The sequence below is a fragment of the Narcine bancroftii genome, chromosome 1, assembly GCF_036971445.1.
Source record: "Narcine bancroftii isolate sNarBan1 chromosome 1, sNarBan1.hap1, whole genome shotgun sequence".
Lineage (NCBI taxonomy): Eukaryota > Metazoa > Chordata > Chondrichthyes > Torpediniformes > Narcinidae > Narcine > Narcine bancroftii.
In genome coordinates this window covers 28,613,470-28,639,794 of record NC_091469.1, presented here as the reverse complement: position 1 = coordinate 28,639,794, position 26,325 = coordinate 28,613,470, and the positions used below count along the sequence as shown (strand labels likewise).

General features: G+C 38.1%; 1 protein-coding gene across 1 annotated transcript in view; it reads left to right on the top strand.

The window, feature by feature from the left end:
- susd1 (sushi domain containing 1) overlaps positions 1-26,325 on the top strand; it is a 145,210-nt gene that overhangs the window by 102,167 nt on the left and 16,718 nt on the right. The window contains exons 16-22 of the mRNA XM_069920113.1: positions 7,486-7,665; positions 11,069-11,152; positions 12,168-12,347; positions 14,264-14,346; positions 15,515-15,701; positions 18,329-18,422; positions 19,830-20,085. Coding sequence (XP_069776214.1) covers positions 7,486-7,665; positions 11,069-11,152; positions 12,168-12,347; positions 14,264-14,346; positions 15,515-15,701; positions 18,329-18,422; positions 19,830-20,085 — 1,064 coding nt within the window. The remainder of the gene's footprint in view (positions 1-7,485; positions 7,666-11,068; positions 11,153-12,167; positions 12,348-14,263; positions 14,347-15,514; positions 15,702-18,328; positions 18,423-19,829; positions 20,086-26,325) is intronic.

Here is a 26,325-nt window from a genome sequence, read left to right as displayed (position 1 = left end):
TGGCAAGCAACCAAATAGTATCAGGGGCATAGTTATGTACTTAGTAATTCATGGGCCTGGACTAATGGTCTGGAAATGTAAGTTTAAACCCTCTATATCCACTGAAGAATTTAAATTCAGTTAATTAATTAACTGATTCTAACTATTTAAAATAAGTGTGCACAATGCATACAGAAACAAATAGATTATTGTGAAATATCATTAGTTTTCTAATCTCATTATCCTTACCCATTCTGGCCAAAGTGTAATAATGCCACTCGAGAGTTACAATATTATGGTGCACTGAACTCACTGAGGAAACTGCTCAGTTGCCCCAAATAGATGTGAGCAGTTTAAAAAGGTGATTCACCACAGCTTTGTTGCTCCAATAAGTGAAAGGCAATAAATGCTCCTGTTGATTCTCAAAGCAGGTCTCATAGTTGATGTACAAGAGGTCACTCTCTAAGCAAAAGGTTGTTTCATTGACACTGCCCAAAAAAACTACAGGAAAATAGTAGACAATTACAGGGGTGAATGATGAATGAAAAAATTAGCATAAATATAACACTAGTGTGGAGAAATTAATGAGATTTAAAAGAGATACATCTCCAGGATCTGATGCGCAGTTCCCTGGATTTAAAGGAGGTGCAATGGAGATACTGAATTAACTGGTTATCATCCACAGGCTTGAGAAGGATTCCCATCAAGGGGAAAGTAGCAAATGCAATCCCCCTAAGTTTAAAAAAAAGAGAGAGAAAAAAAAACAGGAAGCTGTGAAGGTTAAGGTTCTATTATTATCACATTTAGCATGTAACAGACATGAAATTCTTTTCCACTGTAAGGAAAACAGAGAGTTGCCACTTTGTCAAGTGCCCCTCACAGAAATTAGGCCTCAGCAAACTCACAACCCCTGGTTTATAAGACCAGAGCTCTAACCCCTGAGTTAATCTAACAGTGATGGAGAGGCAAAATGCTGGAATCTGTTATTAAGAAAATGAAATCAGGGCACCTAGAAAATAAAAACAGACCCAGGTAGAGTCAGCATTGATTTCTAGAAAGAATATTGTAATTAGTTATTTTTTTTGGCATGCTTTAAGGTTGTAATTTGGAGATGTGACACCTGACTGAAACGGTTGTCACAAATGGAGAATTCCCCCCCCTTCCCCACTCTTCTCTTTGGCTTGGCTTCGCGGACGAAGATTTATGGAGGGGGTAAAAGTCCACGTCAGCTGCAGGCTCGTTTGTGGCTGACAAGTCTGATGCGGGACAGGCAGACACGGTTGCAGCGGCTGCAGTGGAAAATTGGTTGGTTGGGGTTGGGTGTTGGGTTTTTCCTCCTTTGCCTTTTGTCAGTGAGGTGGGCTCTGCGGTCTTCTTCAAAGGAGGTTGCTGCCCGCCAAACCGTGAGGTGCCAAGATGCACGGTTTGAGGCGATATCAGCCCACTGGCGGTGGTCAATGTGGCAGGCACCAAGAGATTTCTTTAGGCAGTCCTTGTACTTTTCTTTGGTGCACCTCTGTCACGGTGGCCAGTGGAGAGCTCGCCATATAACACGATCTTGGGAAGGCGATGGTCCTCCATTCTGGAGACGTGACCCACCCAGTGCAGCTGGATCTTCAGCAGCGTGGACTCGATGCTGTCGGCCTCTGCCATCTCGAGTACTTCGACGTTAGGGATGAAAGCACTCCAATGGATGTGGAGGATGGAGCGGAGACAACGCTGGTGGAAGCGTTCTAGGAGCCGTAGGTGATGCCGGTAGAGGACCCATGATTCGGAGCCGAACAGGAGTGTGGGTATGACACTACTGCGATGACTAAAGCCAAGAGTGAGCATTGTCACCATCTCCGATTGAAAACCCAAGACCAACTCTATCAACAAATTCTACACTTTTTTCCCTTTGCTGGCTTTCCCATTAGTCAATTTATGCTGTTTTATATCTCCTGGTAGTTCCACTGTCTCCCGGTTCCCTGCACTAACAATCATCCACAGGATTTATTCACCAGACACAATTTTTACACATTCTGTTCCTGAGGTTGGAGACACTAGGAGGGGAAAAGCTTATCTAGCTAGTCTAGTGAATTCTTCCATAATATTAAACCTTTCTATCAGGTATTTGTTTTTGGAAAATGCCACCATATCTACAATCTAACCTGATAACTATGATTGCATAATTTCTGAAACTTGTATCATGTTCTTTCAATGAAAGAATTCAGGGATCTAGGAGCTTGAAGAAGTTGTGTGGCTAAAGGAGATTCCTGCTGAAATTTGGGAGAGGGCCAGAGAGTTTGATCCCATTGCTTCTCATGCCCACCAGGGATTGTGCCAACTTCAGCAGCCAGGATTCTCCACATGTAGACCTAATGTCTGTAGCAAAGGATTAGCAGGTGCCACTATGTACACATGTGAGTAAATTAAAATCCACTAAGAAATCTTCCTGGGGATCATGGACGTTCACACTATTCACCAGCATTTGGAGAAGGCCAGTTAGCAGGAATAAAACACTTCCATTTCACTTCCCTTTCAGTTAATCTCCAAATGGTTTGCACTACATATTGTGAAGTGTAATCTTTGCTGCAACGATGGAAACATTGCAGCTGTTCTGTGCACTCTCCATTTCTAAAAACTGCACTATGATAATAGCCAGATAATTCATTTATACCATGTTGATGAGGGATAAATAATTGCAAGGACATGGCACAAAACTCTTGTTCTCTTTCAGAAGAGTGGCTTGGGATCTTTTGCACAGGACTGCATGGTGAGCGTAGCAGTTTAGTGCAATGCAATCACAGCCCCAGGGGGCTGGATGCGATTCTGGCACTATCTAAAGGAGTTTGTGTGTTCTCCACATCCCCCATAAACATATGAGGCTTATAAGTGAATTGGGGGTATTTGGAAGGCATGGGCTTATGGGCCAGAACAGCCTGTTTCCATGCTATTGGTCTAAATACAGATTTAAAAAAATTAAAGTTAAATTTAAATATGAGGAAGCAGACAAGGTTATGGTTTAAAATATAGCATCAGGCCATATCGAAGTTTACAGCATAGAGAGAGACTATTTAGCCCTTCATATCCATGGCTGTCAAAAATGGAGAAAAACTCTACACCAACCCCTCAGTCCTATACTGGAGTGCCAGGCTAGATTCTTGTTCTTGTGTCCTTGGACAGGATTTAAAGATGAAAGTACTATACATTTAGAATAAAAAACCATATTTTGGAAAAAAAACCCAGGAAATTTATGTCTTATTCTGTAGGAAGGGCAGTGTCCAAGAGAGGAAGCTTGCTCAAAATACAACATTAAATGACCTAATTTAATATAGCCCCCCCCTCCCCCCACCACAACCACCAACAGTCCTACACCTTCCAAAGGATTGTAGGTGAGTTCAAAATTTAATTAAGACATAACTTGCTGAAAACATGAGCTGATTCAGCACTGTTAGGGTAACGAGGTATCTAAAACATCATCGGAGCCCGAAACCTGCAAACTTGTTGGTTAATGAATAAGATTCAAATTTTGAGAGAGAAATTTTGACCTTGCTGTCAGGTTTTTTTTCACAACTTTATTTATTCGTTCAACAAGGTTATTACATGCAGTAAAAAAAAAGTACATATTGTGAACAATAAATTTTTTTATATATGGCCCCCTCAGCCAGCTCTCTTTAGGAGAGCCAAAAATAAAAAAAAAACCTAAAATATAAACTAAAATATATTTACTAAAATCTAATCAAAGTAAATTTAAATGTAAATATTCTGAATATAAAGACCACTTATTAAGAAAATAAGAATAATTATCATGTAAAACATATGTGATTTTTTTTCCATTACCAAACAAGTTTTCATCTCATTATGCCATATATTAATATCAATCACATTAGCATTTCTCCATGTACTTGCTATACATTTTTTTGCTACAGATAAAGCTAAATATATAAAAGCAATCTGAAATTTATCTAATCCCAAATCTTTCAAAGGCTTCAACTTACCCAACGAAAATATTGCCGGGTCTAAAAGTATTTTAATCTTATACAAATGTTTCAAGAACAATTGAATTGCTTTCCAAAAAGACTGTATATGTACACATAACCAAACAGCATGAAAAAAAGTTCCAACCGAATTACCACATCTAAAACAAGAGTCTGATTCACTAAAACCATATTTTTAAAAACTTTTCAGGTGTTAAGTACAATTGATGTAAAAAATTGTAATTAATCATTGCATAACGAACATTTATCAATCTAGTAACACTATCATAACAGATATCTAGCCAATCATCCTTGGAAAAAATAAAATTAATATCCTTTTCCCATTTAATCTTAGATCTATCCCATCCCTTTTTTTCCACACTTTCCTGTAATATTTGATACATCAATGAACTATATCCCTTCTTTGGTACAATCACAAGTAAAGATTCAAATTTAGGTAAAATCATATCTCTACCAAATATTTATTTTACTAAAGATCAAAGTTGATAATAAACGAATAAAGAATTCTCATTAATACCAAAATCTTCCCTCATTTGATTAAAAGATAAAAATCTACCTTCTTTAAAATAATCCCCCAAATTTTTTATACCTTTAGATTTCCAATGTAATAAACATTGATTATGCATTGAAAAAGGAATAAGTTGATTATTATATAACGGTGCTAAAGTCAATAATTTACCCTTAGAACCTATCGTTCTATTTTTCCTCATCCATAACTTCATTAAATGCTTTAATATGGGCACATTATATTGTTGTAATAAATTTAAATTCCACCGAAACAAAAATTGATGTATTTCAAATTCAAAAATATTCGCCATTTCAATTTTAGCCCACCTAGGGGGCCGTTCCAAATCCATTAAAGAACTAATAAATTTAAATTGAGCTGCCTCATAATAATTTTGAAAATGAGGTAAACTTAATCCTCCTAATGCATATTTTCAAGTTAATTTATTCAAAGCTACTCTTGGAAATTTACCCTTCCATAAAAATTCCCTAACCTTTTTATTTAAATGTCGGAAAAAATTCTTATTAAGTAAACATGGAATTGACTGAAAGAAATATTGTATACATGGAAATATATTCATTTTAATTGTATTTATTCTTCCAATTAAATTTATAGGAAAATCCTTTCACCTAATCAAATCAGCTTTGATCTTTTTCATTAATGATATATAATTTAATTTATATAAAGATTGATAATCAACATCCACATTTATACCCAAATATTTAATTCGATCGGTCCACTTCAAATTAATAATATTCTTATAAACTGAATAATCTCCTTCACCTATTGGTAAAATTTGAGTTTTTTCCCAATTAACTTTATATCCAGATAAAGATCCATATTTTGTTAAACACTCCCTCAAGTGTAAATGTGACTGAGCTGGTTTTGTTAAATACACCAATAAATTGTCAGCAAATAAATTAATTTTATACTCCTCATCGAAAATTCTCATACCTTGTATCTGTGTATTTTGTCATATCAGCTGTGCTAAAGGTTCAATTACTAACGCAAACAAAGCTGAAGACAAAGGACAATCTTGTCAAGTTGAACGGGTTAATTTAAAAGGTTCCGAAATCTGACCATTTGTCAATACCCTCGCTATTGGTTTATTATATAAAGCTTTACTCCAACCAATAAAAGAAGGACCAATCTTAAATTTCTCTAAATTGCTGTCAGGTTAATGACAGTATGCAAACTCCTCTCGCGGGATTTGTTTTAAAATCTGTTTTCATTATTGTAGAATTGTGGAACATAGAAACAAGCCCTTTGTTCCACCATATCTATGCTAACCATCATAGCAATCCATTCTAATCCCATGCCCCATTAATTCCATTATCCTTCATCCCTTAGTCATCAAAGTGTCGATGCTTTTTAAATGTTGTTAATGTTCCTACTTTCAGCACCTACTCTGCTAGCTCACTCCAGACACCAGCTATTCTTTGTGTGAAAATGTACTCCTCAGAACCCCTACAAGTCTTCCCCTTCTCCCCTTACCACCTATGCACACTAGTTTCAGACACTCTTACCATGGGGATAGACATTGGGTCATACCCTATCCATGCCTTTCGTAGTTTTCTGTCTATCATGTCACCTCCCAGCCTCCTGCACTTCATGGTAAACAGGCCTAGCTTATTCAGTCTCTCCTCACAACTCAAGTTCTTCAGTCCAAGCCATGTCTTTGAAAATCTTTTTGTACCCTCCCTAGCTTAATCACATCCTTCCTGTAGAATGGCAACCAGAACTGTACATAATATTCCCAAGTGTGGCCTCACCAATGTGTTGTGCAACTGCAAGATGGCATTTCCAACTCTTTTATTCAGTGCCTTGGCTAATAGAGCTAAGCATGCCAGACTCCTTCCTCAACAACCTGCCTACCTGTGTTCCCATTTTCGGGGTCAATGGACTTTTACACCAAGATGTCTCTGTTCAACCATGCTCCTCAAGGCCCTACCATCCTCTGTGTATTTCCTGCCCTAGTTTAACTTCCCAAACTGCATCATTTTGCAATTGTCTGAGTAAATCTTTGTTAGGTTAATGGAATTTAATGAAATGGCAGCATTAAGATTAGCATCTATGTAATGCCTTTAGCAAAGACACTGAGCCAATGAGAGTGATCTTGCATGAAGAGATAATTTTTTGGGAGTATAATTAGGAAAGTGGGGAGTAAAGGTATTTAGTGAGGGAATACCAGAGCTTAATGCCCAGGCAGTGCCACTATTAATGGAGTGAAGACAAAGGGGAATGTTGATGAGTTAGGAATGGACATAGAGATCTTGAAGGACTGTGATATTCAGAAGGATGCAAGGATGGGGGATTGTAGTAGGGAAGGAATTGGAGATTCTGAGATTCATTAATAGGGTTATTGAATTCAGAAGGTCACGTTGCAACTCTACAAATCTGGTAAGATTGCAATTATTGTATTCAGTTCTGGTCACCTCATTTTAGGAAGGATGTGGAAGCTATGGAGAGGGTGCAGAGGAGATTTACTAGGATGTTTCCTGGATTGGAAAACAAGTCTTATGAGGCAAGGTTAGCAGAGCTGGGAAGGACGAGAGGAGACTTGATAGAGATCTACAAGATTATGAGAGGCATATGGACAAACAGCACCTGTCTCCCAGGTCAGGATCAGAAAACACCAGAGGATATATGTACAAAGTTAAGGGAGGGAAGTTTAGTGGATACATCAGGGGTAATTTTTTACACAGAGTTTTGGGTGGCTTGGAATGGCTTGCTTAGAATAGTGGTGGAAGCTGAAACACTAGGGGCATTTAAGAAACTCTTAGATACATGGATGAAAGAAAAATAGAGGGTTTCGGGGTAGGGAGGTTCAGTACTTGTTTTTAGGTAGGAATATATGGGTCGGCACAACATCGAGAGCTGAAGGGCTTGCTCTGTGCTGTATTGTTCTATATTCTAAAATAATGAAATACCTGAAAACAAGAATGAGATTTTAGGACAAATGTCACTGCAAACCATAGTTCACATTGCTTTTCATAAGTGGTCTAATTCCTTTCTTCTTAGCTGTTGATTGTGGGATACCAGTTCCAGTCCAAAATGCATGGTCATCACCTACCAGTCAGACAACATACGGAGCTGAAATCCAATATCACTGTAAGACTGGATTTGTAAATGGAGGAGGAAATGGGACAATGATCTGTTCGGAGAGGGGTCAATGGGAAGGAGCACAGATCAATTGTTCAGGTAATTATGAAGGCATTCTAAAGAGAAACAGGTGCTGTCAGGAAAATTGTAGTCGCATCGTATTGTGTTTTTGTAGTAAATAATTATGCCAAATAATTGTGTGTTTTTCATCTGGTTGGCCACTAAATCAACAATGTTTTATGAATGCATGTGTTTCTGCTACTATATATTGTAATCACATTATTGGTGACCCTCTGGCATATACATTTCCTTGAGTATATTCATGCAACAGATATCTTTTAGTGACAGCTTGCTGCACCCCACCTTCTCTAGCCTCTTTTACATTCTCAGTTCAAGATACTGTGATGTTGAAAGCTGAGCTTTCAGCTCCTGAGTTCCATATTCTGATATCTCCTTCCTCAACCTTTTCTCTTGTTCCCTGCTCCAGGGCACGCCTCAAAACTTAGATCTTTGAACAAACAGCTTGGTAACTGGATGTGATGTCCTTTCCAATCAGAGGCAGGAAGTGCTGGAAATAAATAGAAAAGCAGAGTTAATGTTTATAGAAAACAATCCTCATTTGAACCATTCTCATGAAAGATCATCAACTTGAAATATTCAAGCACGTTTATTGTCATCTGATTGTACAAGTACAATCCAATGAAACAGCGTTCTCCGATCCTCCAAGCACAACCAGATAAACAATACATATGCAGGACAAGTTTCTGTCTCCATAGATGCTGCCTGACCCAGTTAGTGTCTCCAGTGTTTTCTTTTAGATTTTAAACCTCCATGGAATTAATTTTTTCCACATCTCCTTCCACAGTTTAGTATCGAGCTGTGTTTATGATGTCCCATCAATTGCTTTGCATTTTATTCTGAGCTCATGGTTGGATGTGTGAAGAGAGAAGAGTGCATATGGCCCTGAGCATGAAAATTTAAAAAAAAAGAGATGCTGGAAATCCAAAATAAAAACAAGAAATGCTGGAAATACTCTACAACTGTGGAAAGAAAAGCAGAGTTAATATTTCAAGCCAGAAATCTTTATCAGACTACCATGGCACCACACAGCATAGACTACAATGAACCACAATTGTTTCACACAGTTACTTGTTGGCTGAACATAGCAACAGAAGTCTTTGGTTGTGTGCAGTGTAATCTGATGGACAAGTTTGTCAGGCTCATTTTACACAGCAGCTGGCTCTATCAGTGTATGCTGATGGGCAATTTTGCCAACAGCCATTTGGGTTTTGATCACTCCATCTTCAGCAGCCATCTCTTCCCCTGCCTAGCACTGGAATACGTACTCTGCTCTCCAGTTCACTCACTTCCTTTAAACTTTTCCACTACTTAATTACACCTTGTACTAATCCTATGATCACCGTCCTCATATTCCCTCATCCATGTCACTTTTTTCAATAACAATCCTGAAGGAGTGAAGGTTTGCTATATTTCCGTAAATTGTTGTTGATAAGAACAGACCAGTTTTCTAATGTAGTTTAAGGGCTGGATACATCATTTGGTTTTAATCTGTAGTTTCTTTTTATTAATGTGTTCAATGGCTTGCAGCATCATTCACCAGACTACACATGATCTGACTTCAAATCATATCAGCCCATTATCCAAATATAACTAATTTATACTCATTTAGAAAATCAGTTGGACATTTACACTTCAAAATGTGATGACGATTAAGAAGTGTATACAATTTCAGAAGATTGTAAACATGAATTTTTTTAAACAACTTTCTTGAAACTGGAGACAGGAGAATTGGAACATTCAACAAGTCATTCTTGACCTCAAGGGCCTGGTAAAAAACGATTGTATAACATTCCCCGCTCACATATCTATCACAAGATGTGCTCCCAGTATCTCTGAGCCCACAACATTCAATGTTGGCTTGGAGATTTTATTACCAGGGACACATAGAAATAGCCATGATAATGGCTGGTCAAAGAATGCAATAGCACAGAAGGCCATGATAAAGCTATGCTGCTAGTTCCAGCCCTCTATTCTTACACCATGGCCCTGCATCTTCTCTCCTTTCATCAGTCTATTTAGTTTTGTTTTAAATGTTACTACTTTTAAGAGAGAACAACTTTCAATATTAAAATGTTTTCTCTGAGTCGGTAGCACTCTTGAAGATGTGCCTCAAGATTTTCAGTTCAATTCCCACTCCAACACTGAAGGTGCACTGTTTATTCATAGAAGAATATTTACTAAAAAGAAAACCATTCAGAGTTTCTTTATATCCTTAGTGCCATGCCCATACATTCCCATCAATGTACATTGTTGCATATGTTCTCTATTTACACCATTGCTCCCATTGTGGCACCTTGTTGTTCCTTCCCCATCTTTTTGAGGGGCTTTCCCTCAATCTCAGCTCCTCAATGATCCATGTCAAAAGGACTCCAGACCTTCCTATAGTGCCCTCATGTTGGTGGCACCAAGCCTCAGAGCACTCCTGCAGCATGAAATCTGCCATTTGGCAGCATTCCCTCACCGACATCGCCATGTGCTGAAAGACCAACAAGTTTTGGGCAGACCAAAGGGCATCTTTCACTGAGTTGATGATCTTCAGCAGTTCAGGATGTCTGTCTCTGTATGTGTTCTTGGGAACATCTTGTAAATCAGAGAGTCCTCTGATCTGCTGCTTCTGGGGATGAACTGTGACAAGGACTCTTGCCTCCTTCACCACACACTCTTAGCAAATCTGTATTCTGAAAAGAGGTGAGTGATTGTCTCCACTCCACCGCTCTATTAGAGACCTTGATTATTTTGTTATTTGGACGCAAACTATCCCATGGTACCATATTATTGAGAAGCAGGGAAATTCTTCCCTATCCTTGTCAGTAATTGCCCCTCAAGCAAGCAGGTTATTGGGTTATTATCACATTACTATTTGTGGAAGCTTTCTGATCATGAATTGACTGTAGTATTCCATATACTATAATAATGATTACACTTCAGAAGTACTTTATTGACTGCATAGTACTTAGGGGTGTAACAAAAGGGATGTAACCATTCACCATTTCTCCCCATGGATCCTGCCTGACCCATTGATTTCCTCCAGCCTCTCAATGTTTGCTACAAAAATGCAATTTCTTTCTCTTCAATCCAGAACAAAACTTAGTTATACCTCATGAAGGGCCCAGGCCCAAAACGGTGGTTACTCTTTACTTCATCTGGACTCTGTGTGACCTGCTGAATTTCTCCAGTAGGTTTGTGTATTGAATAAAACTTAATTTTCTTTTTTGTTCTTGTAGAACCATTCCTTGTCTGCCTCTTTATCCTCCCAGGAATTATTTTCCCATTGTTTTCTACAGCTTCCTCTGAACTTATAATTGTGCTGAATGGCACTAAATTAATTCTACAATTCCAGAATGTTCTTTCCTTATTCATTTGCTGAAAAGCCTAACATTATGCTGATCCCAAATTGCCCTTGTCCATAGTGGTTTTCTAGGCTACTTTGTAAATGGAGGAGGAAATGGGACAATGATCTGTTCGGAGAGGGGTCAATGGGAAGGAGCACAGATCAATTGTTCAGGTAATTATGAAGGCATTCTAAAGAGAAACAGGTGCTGTCAGGAAAATTGTAGTTGCATCGTATTGTGTTTTTGTAGTAATTAATTATGCCAAATAATTGTGTGTTTTTCATCTGGTTGGCCACTAAACCAACAATGTTTTATGAATGCATGTTTTTCTGCTACTATATATTGTAATCACATTATTGGTGACCCTCTGGCACATATATTTCCTTGAGTATATTCATGCAACAGATACCTTTTAGTGACAGCTTACTGCACCCCACCTTCACTAGCCTCTTTTACATTCTCAGTGCAAGATACTGTGATGTTGAAAGCTGAGCTTTCAGCTCCTGAGTTCCATATTCTGATATCTCCTTCCTCAACCTTTTCTCTTGTTCCCTGCTCCAAGGCACACCTCAAAACTTAGCTGTAAACATGGCCTTTAACAGGTTATGACCACAGAACTCCATCACTAAAGGACAATGATGAACTAGTTGAATTTTTAAATCATTTCACAATTAATGGTGTATGCATTTAAAAAAAATTCCAGAATATATTTTGTTAACTAGAGTTAAGAGCCTCTAATCTGGAGTTTGAGCTCATCACTCCAGGCCCTGTGTTTCAATTGTTCCTCCATTGGTTTAATGTTGCCAGTTCTTGTTATACATCTTTATGCACAGATGGTCGACACTTGCCTTTCCAGGATATTCCATCATATGGCCGCTTGGCTAATTAAAGTGCTGTTTCTTTTATGTGTTTTTTTTATAACCAAACATGTATCAGTGTGCAAAAAATGGGGTAAATGTTTTGCTTTTAGTTCTGAATTATGCAATCAGAAGTTCATTAATATTCTGTTAGCTAAAAACCACTTTGGAATGTCTTGTGGTTATGAGGGATACAATAGAAATGAACATTTACCTTTCCATTTTAAGTTGCAAGAGCTCAGTTAGTAACTGGTGTAATGAATAGAATGCAGACGGTGAAATTATGGAGCCTGGACTAAGCGGAGAATATTGTAACATTTATCTTTCTCAGAGATTGACTGTGAGATCCCTCCAGAAGTACCACATGCCAAACTGGCATGGTACAAGAGTACAAGACTGGGAAGTGTTGTCCACTATAATTGCAGGGATGGATTTTATGCAGTGTCTGGAAGCAATGTGTCTAAATGCAAGCAAGATGGACAATGGGAAGAAGTCACACTGGTGTGTCAAGGTAATGTTCTTTTTAGGTCAGCCACATTGCTGAGAATTAACTTAAAATAAATAGTGATCAAGTTCTTGTTAATGCTGGTGATTTTTTTCTTCTTAACTACCTGTGCTAGATATTTTAACAAATTTTACATTAAATTATGTGACAGCATTTTTACACAACAGGATAGAAGGTACACAATATTAATTTGCATTGTGAAAAGTGTATGGGAAGCTATGATGTTCCCATAGAAAAGAACATTTTCCATTCACACATCCAGATGTGGGGTTCATTTTTGTTCTTGAGTGAGGACATTTTATTCTTAATAGAAAGGTGTCATCTTGTGAAATTTCTCTTCCTTTGAACAGCATCAAGCCAGTTTTCAGAGTCCAGGTTGCTTTTCCCACCTCCCCACATTACGTGGCAGCACTAGTTTAAATCCTATCCTTCAATTGTTCTGTGAATGTTGAAATAACTGCCTTGACTTGCAATAGTGTTTGACAATTAATGCCTGTGTCTAGGATTTTTCCAATGCCAGTTCCTGGGAACTCTTAGAGGTTTGACTTTGTAGATGTCACACAGAGCATGGATGTTTTGTCACATGTTGCTTTGATAAAATTCAAAACCCAACATTTCCACATGAAAACCTAGAACTACAGATATTGACAACTGCTTGTAACTAACTGAGGTGCCTCAACCCACAGGAAGCATTTTGAGCCAATCTAGATCAGGTTATCCCACTTGGATAGGGAGTGGAAGAATTCCCATGATTCTTGTGTCTGAATTGATGTGACCATTGAAATTGTCATTATTTCAACTTTTGCAATATTTAAAGGGGGGAATTTTGCTTGCTTTGCTTTGTTAAGAATATTTACTGCTAGCCATGCATTCCCTCTACACCTTGGGAGTCATGAGGTACATTGAGTGTACAGTGATGAACTGATAACCATATGGCAAATCAATGGATTGGCAGGAGGAGCTATCTTCTCAAGCTCTGCCACAATGTTCTGTTAATAATCCAAAGGTAATTCTTTGAAGCAGTGTTTTATTGCCCATGATAAATATACTTCAATGTATAACAACTCCTCAAAACTCAGCACAGTCCACTCAATTCACATTCCATTTTAAGTAATCCCTATGTCATCGGTGCTCTGTGATTAGTAAGGGATTGCTTAAGGTGGTATGTAAGTGGGAAGGGAAGGTTGAGAATCACTGCTTTACACCCAATTGTTACTGAAATATTTTGCTTGAGAAAAATGGTCATTGGCCCATTTCCTTTGGAGTTCTGAAACCGTGCACATAACGAGTTAATTAGGTACAATTAAAACAGTAGTTTTCAAACTTTTTCTTTCCACTCACATACATCCAAAAATTACAAAATGTATGTAACCCTCAGGATAAGCTACTCAGCTGTTTTTTGTTAGTTGGTTTTTTTATGAGAGTAGGTTAGCTGGGGCTTTTTGTACAATACTTTTGATTTTTTTTTCATTTTCTCCCATTGCAGTGGAAAGGGGATTGAGTTTATACTGTTTAAAGTTTTATATAAAATTTTAAACAGTATAATAAATATGCATATGTGATACTGTATTTTTAGTTTCATTCCCTTTTCTTCATTGTATTATATTTTCTATAAAAAAACAATAAAAAAGATTGAAAAGAAAAAGGTACGATGAAAACAGTGGTTTTCAAACCTTTTTCTTCCCACCCACATACCACTTTAAGCAATCCCTTATCAATCACAGAGCACCTATGGCATAGGGATTACTTAAGGTAGAATGCGAGTTTAAGGGGCAGTTTGAAAACTACTGCAGATGATCCCAAAGTTCACCTCAAGTAATGCTAGAGATAACAATTAAATCCTTTCACCTTCCAGCCTTTGTCATTCACCTTTATTCGGGTTGAAATCGAATAAACTTTTGGTCTCTTTATGTCCCTCATAGTTAAGGAGTTTATTCTGTTTAATGAATCGTGCTTGAAGTGGAAAAGAGATGGAGTTGGAACCAGATATGATGACACGTATTTAGTAAGTGAAGATACAAAATTTCTCTTAATTTAAATTAAATTTTGGTATCAGTGGCCCAGAATTTGCTGTACTAGGAGTCTTCTGGCCATCCCACCTGTCTGCATTTGGCCCATATTCCTCTAAACCCATCCTATCTATGTATCTATCCAAAATTTTCTTGAACATTGCAATAGTACCTTCCTCAACCACAACCCCCAGGAGCCCATTCCATATATTCACCATCCTTTGTGTAAAAATATTACAACATCAGTAGTGTAAACTGTACCCTAGAAAAACATACATATACAAAAGAGAGGAATGTAAACTAATGGTGTAAATTCAGGAAAAAATATTCAGTAGTAGATAATGTGCAAAATAAGAATACTTAAACCCTTATCCTCCTGCACTCCAAGGAATAAAGCCCTAGCCTGCTCAGCCTATCCTTTTAGCTCAGGCCCCTGAGACCTGGCAACATCATCTTCTCTGCAGCCTCTTCAGCTTGACATCTTTCCTATGGCACATTGACTAAAATGGAACACAGCAGTCCAAATGGGGCCTCAACAATGTCTTATACAACTGCAACATGACCTCCTAACTTCTATACCCAGTACTCTAACTGATGAAAGCCAATATGCTGAAAGCCTTTTTGACCACCCTAACTACTTGTGATGATACTTTCAAGGTACAATATACCTCTACTCCTAGATCCATCTGCTCTACAATACTCCCCAGATCCTTACTGCTCACTGTGTAGATTTACCCATGTTAGACCTTCCTGCTGTTGGAAGTGTCTGGGATTGATTTTAAGTATGGAATTAGCATTATGTAATCTTCCTCCATTTTTCAGAAGAAATAACCCTGCTGCTATTTGTTGAAGATGACGTAGTTACAGGATATATTTGCTGAACCTAATGGGGGATCTTTGCAGATCAAATTAGTTTAGTAAACTGTTTGCTGTCATTAAATAGACAATTGCAGAGTGATACCAAAGGACATCTGTTGCAGTTTAAATCCTATCCTTAAAATTGTTTGCAGAATAAATTTACCTTGTTCACTATAAAATTCCATTTGCATACAATGAAGGCCCCAATCCATTGCGGCTGCGGTTATATTAATCAGCACAATCCTTATTTATACAATATATTTTTATTCAATTACAGTTTCATTACAATTTTCTGTTTTCTCCTAGTTTCAGATACAAGGGCAGAGAGCCTATCAAAGCAAGTTCTTTTACAAAGAATCATTGACTTATAGAACAGCAGATGACTCCCCTGCAATATGTTTGAAGTTGCAACCAGGCACTAACTATACTGTAAATATCACACATCCTGCATCGCAATATTCTGCATATATACATATATCAATGGCAGTCACTGGTAAGCAATATGCTTCAATGGTTGGGAATGGCATAGTTGGACAAAACTGTGCGTGCCCACCCAGTTATTGACTATATTGTTCTGTCTTTTTTGGCACTGGTTAATGTTCCTGGGTTGTTTTTACATAATCATAGGATTAGAATTCATTTTTTATGTTGAATGGTTAATTTTTTTTTATTTTATGAGACGACGAAAATATGTTTATACCTCAGGTTTAGGGGTTGATTTGTTTGGTGTTGATTCTGTGTTTTGGAAGTTTGCTGAAAATCCAGGGTCTGAACTCAAGACATCTCTTGATTGTTTTAATGGCAGATTTGGAAATCGTTTGGTGGCAAGATTAGACATAAAGGATAGAACAATAGAAGATAGTTGCCACAATGCTATTATAGCGACAACGATCCGATTTCAAAAACGGCACCGTGTCTAAGGAGTTTCTATGTTCTCCCCATGTCTGTGTGGGCTTCTTCCAAGTGCTCCAGTTTACTCCTACCCTTCAAAAATGTATGGGGGTTGTAGGTAAATTGGGTGAATTTGGGCAACATGGGCTTGTATGTCTACATTTAAATTTAAAAAGACAGAAAACAATGCACAGAACAGTCTCCTCTACATGAGTTAAACCAAGTACAGACTTGGGGACTGTTTTGCAGAGCATCTGCACTCTATCCACAATGGCCATCCTGAATTTCAGGTTGGACATTATTTTAACTCCCTTTCCATTCACACTCCAATCTGTCCATCCTTGGCTGGCTCCACTACCAGAGTGTGACCCATCAGAAACTAGAGGAACAATACCTCATATTTTGCTTGGGTATTCTATAGCCCAATGGTATTGTTATGAGCCCAGAGGACCCCAAAACCCAGCAGCAATAGATATTCACCAAGATCAATGATTACTTAAACAAAAGTTGCTTTTAATTATCTTTAACATGAAAATAGGATCAAACTTTAATTTATTACTATTAACTTAATTAACCTAACCTAACCCCCTTCTAATTCTAAGCGCATGTGCATGTAATGTGTATGTAAGTTTAGAAAAGTTCTTTGATTCACAGACCAATCTCACCTTTCATTCCTCCAAGTTTACTGGTTGCAGGAAATTCTTAAACTGCGCACAGAATTTAATATTTATGAAGTTCACCAGGAATTGGTGCTTGAAAGGTAAATGGTTACCACTCAGGAAAGTTCTTTTAGGTTTTCAGAGAGAGATTTGTTGTTCCAGGACACCCACAACTGATTCTTTGTAACCAGCCACTTCAGTGTCTTGCCGAAGAAACGTGCCCCATCAGGGTTCACCAGATGATAACCTCTTTCTTTCAGGTCACTACAGAGTTCCTTTTTGTTTCTCTTATTTTAAGTGAAATATTAGGCAGCCAGTCCTCTCCTCTTGCATGAACCACAAGGGCTTTAACCAGGCTGAACTAAGCAGTCACAATCCATCTTTAAATGGGGTTTTCCACAAGTTTGCCAGCTTGTCCTGTTCCAGTCCCAGCTGCTGCTGCTGACTGTCAAACTGCAGAACTAAATTTCCTCTCTCTCTCTCTCTCTCTCTCTCTCTCTCAGAGAGAAAGCCTGTTTTACTCTCTCTGCTTGCAAAACCACATGACCTTCTTAGAACAGCAAGTGCCACTCCAGACAACCTGTGGCTCTGATGAATTCTTTCATCTGTTGCCTTTTTGTAAACAATAATCCATTAATGAAGTCTCTTGGGCACTCTCCAAAGCTTTTACAAAGGCTCTTGGCACCGGGCATGAGCATGAGCAGAGCTCCAGTATTTTAAATAAGATCTGTTTTAACATGTCGTATGTGACCTACACTTAAACCTTCCCCAATTTATCTCCCCAAAACATCTATATACAAAACAAACACAACATAATCTGTCACAGTATGAATATTGAATTTTCCAATTTCCAAGGTGCTTTCATTCTTCCTGCACCCCTTTTTCATCCCTTTTCCCTCCCCCCATCATTTATTACTCAATATTCACCTACCCCTTTCTTTTCCATTTGCTTTTCTCTCCTTTTGTCTAGCATATGCCAATCAACTGTCTCTGTTTGTCAGTCTTCACCTTCCCAGGTTCACCAATTCCTGGGAATTGGTGAACCTGTCCACATACTCCTGGCTATGTGCTCTCTGCACTTTCAGTCTTGATAAAGGATTCTGGCCTTTTTCTCTCACTGATGCTGCTCAACCTGTTGAGTTCTTCCAGCAGATTGTTTGTTGCTAAAGAAACTGTGGTGGTTTTGTTCATTTCTGTCAGTTTGTATCAAAATATCAGTAGCAGTTTTTTCTGCTGCTATTTTCACTAAATAATGGTACTGTGGTTATTTTAATAGACAGTCAATTATTTGGCTTTGTTTACTCTCAGTGCTCTAGTCATCTAGAATAAAGATAATTGTGTTATTCCCCTGCAATCAAATTTACAGTCTACACAAATGAATGTGACTGAGATCACTTTTTGGCAGGATTGCTATACGTATATTGATTCCACGCATAAAGTTTAGCTCTGATCCTAACAGTGATGTGGCTATTAACCTTAAATGACAAGGGAGAAAGCCTATGATGTCCACTTTAGCTAGTTAAGATGTTGTCACCAATTACTACCTTTAAGATATTTTCCTTTGTTTCAGACCCACCAGTTCCTGATGTGCAGTTTATGATTGTCGAGCGGATACGTCCATTACTCTTCCTTCCAAAAGTAGAAAGCAGAAATGGACCGATTAGGTATGTGCCTCAGACTTATGACAAAATGCATCAGAGAAAACTCCACAATTGCTGTCATAAAGGTTTCAGTTAACACCTTGGCTGGAATTCACTTGGAAGTGCTGAAAGATTTGAGGTAAATTCATGGTTGTGGGATCAAACCTCACTCCTTACACTATATATACAAATGAGATCAATAGAGATAATAATACTGTTGGAGTACTGTCTTACAGAAAAAGAATTAAACCAAATGCACTGTGCTTATCTCAGGTGAATGAGGGACCTTGTTTCAAAAAAACAGAGGAGTTCTTTGGTTCCTGGATAATACCAAGTTCTCTTTCAATGCTTAAATCCAGTGTTGTCATAGTGTTTGCTGTAGTACACTGCAACATTTTACTGCATTAAAACAATATTTTATCAGCTATAAACCTGCAATCTCTTCAATTTGTACAGTGTGCTATAAATACAAATCTGAACAGAGGAGGCCTACAATGTGTCATTGCCTGAACAAGAACCCCTTGTTCATTTTAATACAATAATTGCAATTTCAAAATATCTTGAACTAATAATGGGTGCAGCAAGCAATTGATGATCTTAATTTGCATCCAGTAATGTATCATCATAAAGGAGAAGAGATTAAAGGTTACGACAGATAGTTAGACATACAGAGTTGGGGTTACATACATTTCAATCTTATGAAGTGGTGAATGGCCAGTGATTGGCTGCTGTTCCTAATTGGTATATTTGTATTCCTTGATCAGCTTGAGTCTTTTGTCTTTAAATTTCTTGATGAAATATTATATTTACTCGGTGCCTTTAATGCAATTAAGCATTCCAATCCATTATCAAACACAAAATGTGTAAGTCCAAAACACCCCAAAAACATCCTAAGTCATATTAGGAGTGTAGAGCTTGTCAAAAAAGTCAAAGACTTGTTGATCCAAACCAAGGCTTTTATTAGCAAAAGACAGAAGCTCTTCACAGGTGGCCGACCAGTCCGGAATGATCCGACCTGGCTAGGGACACAACCCTTTAAGGCCCAGACAGTAGGCGTGGCTTAGCTCTCAGCCAATCGCTGTAAGCACAGTCTAGATACAGTAACTATATACACTATATACATTGGTGATAGATCTGTACTATCACAGGAGATGATTAGATAATGGTCCTGAAGTTTGATCAGGGAAGTAAGTCTTAGAGAGTGTCTTAGAATGAGAGTGCAAGTTTAGTGAAGAACTGCCACAGTTCTTGGCATGGGCAACTAAGGGAACTGTGGGCGATTGGCCATTGAAGCAAAATAAATCAGTGACACCAGAATTTGGAGATTGGCAAAGTAACTACTAATGTTTACAAGGAGATGGCAAGTATTTGTTCGGCTGACCATGGTTTGATTAATGATCCAATTTTGATTCTTTTTTTGTCCCTCTTTAGCCTTTATCAGGTCATAGTTTTGCCATTGAATTTGCAACACTCGTTCAATTGCAATTCCCAAAACATACGAGATTTCTTTGGCCACCAAAAAGACACGGAAGCATACATCACAGCAGAATTCATTGCAATGGATGTTAAGGATGGGATCCAGTTTTCTGTCGGAGACCGGCTGTACTACAGAGGCTTTTATAATGCTGCTTTAGAGACTGGAAAGAACCATTTCTTTCTGTTGAAAACTGTCAGTGAATGGAATTATGTAAGTTGATCTTTGGAGAAAAATGCACCAAAACACTTCTATCTAATACTTCTTGAAATTCTTAAATATGTAATGTTGTGGGGTTGTGCAGAATTGGGATTTGAGGCCAGCGTAGATCAGCCATGATCATATTATACAGTGGGGCAGGGAGGCTTGAAGAGCCTGCACTTGGATCATGATTACTTGTGTTCTTCTTTAGCTTACAAAATATGTTGAAAGAGTTTATATTTTTGAGGTCAGATGGGTCCAGGCCCGAAACGTTGGTTACTCTTTGCTTCCTGTGAATGTTGAGTGACCTGCTGAGTTTCTCCGGCATGCTTAACCCCAGCATGTGCAGATTTTTTTTAACAGGGCGCTGACTAATGGACGATATCCACAGAGGTGCTCTTCTGGTATTGGGATTGGATTACTTTGTTGGGTCAAAGCAGATTGAGCTACACCAAGAGGAAAGAATTGTCAGATTACTTTAGTTGGTAATTCTCTCCCATTTCTGAATCAGACGGTTGTGCTTTAAATGCTAGAGGGATATACAGTATAATCCAAGCCGAGGCTACAGTTTGTGAATCCTGCCTTGTCAGCGTGTCTTTTTTCAGTCCCTTTTCCAATGGCTTAAATATTTCTACTTGTTCCAAATGAAGAGCAGCTGGGAACTGACCTGGTCAACCTATCACCCTCAACCAATATTACCAAAAATAGATCAACAAAGTTATTTAATGTTTTCTGGATCTTGGAGTGCACAAATCAATTGCCATATTTGTGTACAAAGCAATGAAATGTTTATAATATGGTGATAAAATTCAGCCAAACATCAAGCACTTAATATATACGAATCCTATTTTATTTTCCCCCATATTCTCATCAACTAACCCCACCTCCGCTGCTCCCAGATTCTGCCACCCCATGGGAATTTACAATGGCCAATTAACATAAAAACTCACACAGCTTTGGAACATGACAGAAAACTGGAGCACGCAGAAAAAATCCATGTATTCATAGGAAGGATGTGCAAACTCCACACAGAGACAGCACCTGAGATCACAATAGAACCATGCCCCTGGAGCTGGAAAGCAGTAGACACAGATATTCTCAAGCTCATGTTCCAGATAAAGAAGAACTGGTTTCTATTTGAATAGAACCTTCACATTTTCAAATAATTTCAAATTACCCAAAATTAATCATTGCTGATGAGGAACTTCTAGGGTAGTTATGGTTGCATTGTTGGAAATGCAGCATCTAATTTATGCCCAAACTCAAAGGTGAAAAAGGTCAAATAATCAGGATCTTTAGCACTACTCAGTGAGAAATAGGTATTTTTCAGGTCACCTTGGAAACCCTCCCTGCCATTGAGATGGTGGAATCGTTTATATCATTGAGAGTGTACCTCTTACCCAAACATGTATAAAAGTGCAGCACTCCTTCAGAACAGTATTATTACGCATAATTCTTAAGATCCCACATTCTTATGGCTCAGGGGTGAGAGAATGACCTCCTAAATTACAGTTAGCAAGAAGATACTCCCTCTCATTGACATATCATTTAAGGATTATTCATGTTCACCCTAGAGAAAACCCTTCTGATGATAGGAATTTGTGGAAAAATAAAGGATACCATTTGATAAAATTGGTAATTCATATAAACATAAAATGCTGGAATATACAACAGATTGAGCAACATCTGCAGACAGAGAAGCCACATTAATGTATGACAGTGCAGCACTCCTTTAATCGTGCACTTGAGCCCGCCTGGAGGTTTGTTTGTAAATGTAATGGATTTGAGTTAATCTTTAATGTTAAAATTTTTAGTTATAAAATATATCTTTCTTAGTAAAGTAAGTTATAGAGTTAAAATATTGCATATGTATTCTTAGTAAATAAGTTGTGGGCTGGTACAGGGTCACGCACATTTACAGAGAGATGCACACAGTTGCACTCAGAGAAAGAAAGAGAATTCATTTTCTGAGTCGATGCATCTGGAAAAACAAAGTCATAAAGCTGAAGTGTTCTTAATTGAAAGTCAAGAAATACTTAAAAGCATTTGTGTTTACACCCAGCAATATGCTGTCAGCTGTTTCAAAACTCAAGTATCATTGGAGTGATGTGTATAGATTTTCCGGCATCATAAACCACTTAAGCCTTTTGGAACAGAGATGAGGTCAGAGGTTGTTATGGATATGGAGTGGTTTTGAAGAAAGGGATGAGGTTTTGCATAAATGACACTAAAACAGTGGTGATGTCACATTACATGATGTCAGAAAACCATAAAATGAAGGCAGAGAGACATTTTGAAACCATTTGGAAGAAACCATACTTCATGTGAAAAGACAGGATTGAAACAGTAATCTCCATAAAGAGAGGGAGATGCTGTTCTGTATTGTATCATACACAACATGAGTGGCTTTTAAATAAGTAAGCCACTTCCAACTGTTCTTTTAAGAAAAGAGAAGCAGCCTCATTTGAGTCTAGAAGATGGTCACTCCTGTTTGAAAAAGAAATAATCGGGAAGATTACAGTTCCATAATCCTAACAAGATAAGGGAAACTTGTGAAGTATCTCTGAAAGACAGTTCTTCAAGAGATTTGTGAGTTTAAAAAGATCTGAAGATATAATGTTTAAAAATGCTTCATTATTACTTCTGAACTGTGATTTTAAAAAAGATCCTCAAATTCAACAAGATGTCTAAAAATGGACTTTAAAATGGACTTTTTCAGAATTAAGCTTAAATGTAATAATTTGGAATTTAATCACACACACACACACACACACACACACACACACACACACACACACACACATTTTGTGTTTGCGCATAGTGGGGTTTAAGATAGCATTAAGTGTTATGTTATTAATAGTATAATAAAAATTATTATTTTAGATTTATCATTGCTGTTCCTTTGTTAGTACTAATAAGATTTTATTAGTTCGTAACAGTAGTCTTTGGAATGGGACTTGAACTCACAATCCCTGGCTGACAGTGACTTCCAGAGTCTAATTCAGTGGACTTATTTTGTTTCACTGATTTTTCTTTTGTTTGTTTTAATCACCCATGTACCAGGTTTTTGCTGAGAGCTGTATTATCTACCCTCTTCAGAGGACGTTCAGGATTTTGTGTGCACTGTTTTGAAGAAAGAGCAACAATGTGGACAGTATTTATCCCTTACCAACTTTGCAAAATTAGAATGAGTTTGCCACACCTTTGCTTTGGGGAGCTTGCTCTGACACAAATAGTCTGCCATATTTCCCCACAACAATGACTATATTTCATTGGTTGTGAAGGGGTTGTTGAAGTGTAATTCTCTTTTCTTCCTGATCGTCCCCTTTAGGTGGTGGCCAGTTCTGCATTCTAACTGTGTATAAATGTATTGCTGTATTCCCCCTTTGGATTTATCATAACTATTTAATATTTTAACTTCGTTTTGACCTTCCCACAAAGGAAAACATCCTCTTCAAGTCTATCCTATCAAACCAAAAAAGTTTTAAAGACCTCTATTAGATTACTCCTGTGTTTGAAAGAGCCCCTGCAGTAATCTGCCATTCTTGAAAATTTGTACCAAATGCCTATTTCTATTTGCTGTAATGGTGGGCCATCTTCCCGGAACCTAAGTTATGATTTGACTTTCTTTTTTAACAGGGTCCTAACTAATTAATATTGTCCACAGAGCTGCTCTTCTGGTATTGGGGTTGGATTACTTTGTTGGGTCAAAACAGATTGAGCTATACTAAGAGGAAAGAGGTGTCAGATTAATTTAGTTTGTAATTCTCTCCAATTTCTGAATCAGATGGTTGTGGTTTAAATGCTAGGGGAATATATAATCCAAGCTGAGGCTACAGTGTGTGAGTGCTGTCTTGTCAATGGAACTCAGTGGCAGTGTAGGGAATAGTTAGAGTGAAGCAAAGCACATTGGTGTGTGGGCTCGAGCCATAAATGCTCTGGGCTGGATAAAGTTGGCATGGTAGCCTGACAACATTGCCAAAATGCCAGGTTTGTTTCCTGAATGAGATTTCACAAGGAACTGCAAAGGGATTGCTGCATGATGGGTGATAGAGGGATGTACACCTATCTGACCAGTCAGTGATGAATTCATCACTGAATTCCTCATGCAAAAATAACCAATGCTTCTATACATATATTGATAAAGGAATGTTGGAATATTCAAGGTCAGACCAGGAGGTTGAGGAATAAAACTACTTCTGGAACTGGTGAACTGTGTTCTGTACTACTATCAGCAATTTCAGATTAGCGTCATGGTTCGTACAATGCTAGAGTGGTTGGGGAGGCTTTAAACTAGTTTGGCAGGGAGGTGGGAATCAGAATGAGAGTGTAAAGATTTAAGGTAGAAGGGAACCAGGGTGTTAGGGTCGAGAAAGAGGAAATTAGAAAAAAGTCCAAAATAATGTGCAGGAACTCTGTGGTAACCTGAAGAAAGAGGTGGGGCAAGTTTCATCAGCGAGACATTGAGGTGACTAATGGTGGTACCTCATTTGTGGAAATCCTGGAACAACAAATGTCTCTTTGCAAGCCCTACAAGAACCTTCCTGAGTAGTAAACATTTACCTTTCAAGTACCAAAGCCTGGTGAATTTTATACATGTTAAATTCTGTGCACAGTATAAGAATTGCCTGCATCCAGAGAACTTGGAAGAAGGAGAAGTGAGATTGAACTGTGAACCAAAGAATTTTTCTTAAATTTACACACACATTACATACCTGTGTGCTTAGAATTAGAGGGGGGTTAATTTGGGTTAGTTAAGTATAGAGTTAAGTTAAAATTTAATTCTGTTTTCATGTTTAAAGATAATTAAAAACAAGACAAACACTTGTCTTGGTGAATGTCTATTGCTGCTGGGTTTTGAGGTCCTTTGGGCTCATAACATGGTTGTACATTTTAGAAGAGGAAGTAAACAGGCAGATTATTATTTGGATGGGAAGAAAATTTAAAATTCAGAAGTGCAAAGGAACTTGGGGGTCCTCGTGCAGGAAAACCTAAAGGTTAACTGTAGAGCTCGTTGAAAGAATCAAAGACTTGTTGATCCAAACCAAGGCTTTTATTAGCAAAAGACAGGAGCTCCTCACAGGTGGCCGACCAGTCCGGAATGATCCGACCTGGCTAGGGACACAACCCTTTAAGGCCCAGACAATAGGCGTGGCTTAGCTCTCAGCCAATCACTGTAAGCACAGTCTAGATACAGTAACTATATACACTATGTACATTGGTGATAGATCTGTACTATCACATTAACCACCAGGTTGGATCAGCAATAAAGAAAGTTATGTTGGCATTCATTTCAAGAGGAATAGTGTAAGGAGGTGTTGATGAGGCTCTATGAGACACTGGTGAGACCTCATTTGGAGTATTGTGTGCAATTTTGGGCCCCTTAGAAGGGATGTGATAATGTTGGAGAGAGTACAAAGAAGATTTACCAGGATAATTCCTGGAATACAAGGGATAAAATAAGAGGAAATGTTGGTGGCTCTTGGTCTGTATTTATTGGAGTATAGAAAAATAAGTGGGGATCTCATAGAAACATTTTGAATGCTAAAAGGATTGGACAGAGTAGATATGAATAAGATGTTTCCCTTGGTGCGTAGAAATCCAGGACAAGAGGGCACAGTCTTAGAATTAGAAGGTACTCATTTAAAACCGAGGTGAGGAGAAATTTCTTTTGCCAGGGGGTCATGGATTTGTGGAATTCGTTGCCGCATACAGCCGTGGAGGCCTGTTCATTAGGAGAGTTTAAGGGGGAGATTGATAGATACCTAATTAGTCAGGGTATCAAGGGATATGGGGAAAAGGCCAGATCTTGGAACAAGATGTGAGAACAGTTTAGCTCAGGGTGGATTTATCGAGAAGACTCAATGGGCTGAATAGCCTACTTCTTTTCCTTTATCTTGTGTTCTACAATGCTAGTGTCCTGCTGTCGAATCCGGCGCTGTCTATAAGGACTTTGTACAATCTCTATGTGTCTGCGTGAGTTTTCTCCATGTACTCCAGTTTTCTCCCATCCTTCAAAACCTACAGGGTTGTCGGAGTTTCTCAGTTAATTAGTGTATTTGGGGGCACTGTCTGATGGACCAGAAAGACCTATTATCATGCTGTTTGAATACATTTAAAAATAAAATAAAATTTAAATTTTAAAACATCAGTACAAGCACATGCAAGGCAGAAGTTAAGGTCAGCTGTTTATTGTGTTCTGATGATGGACGAGTCACTGAGTTTCTGAAGATGGGAACCTGGCAGCCGAGA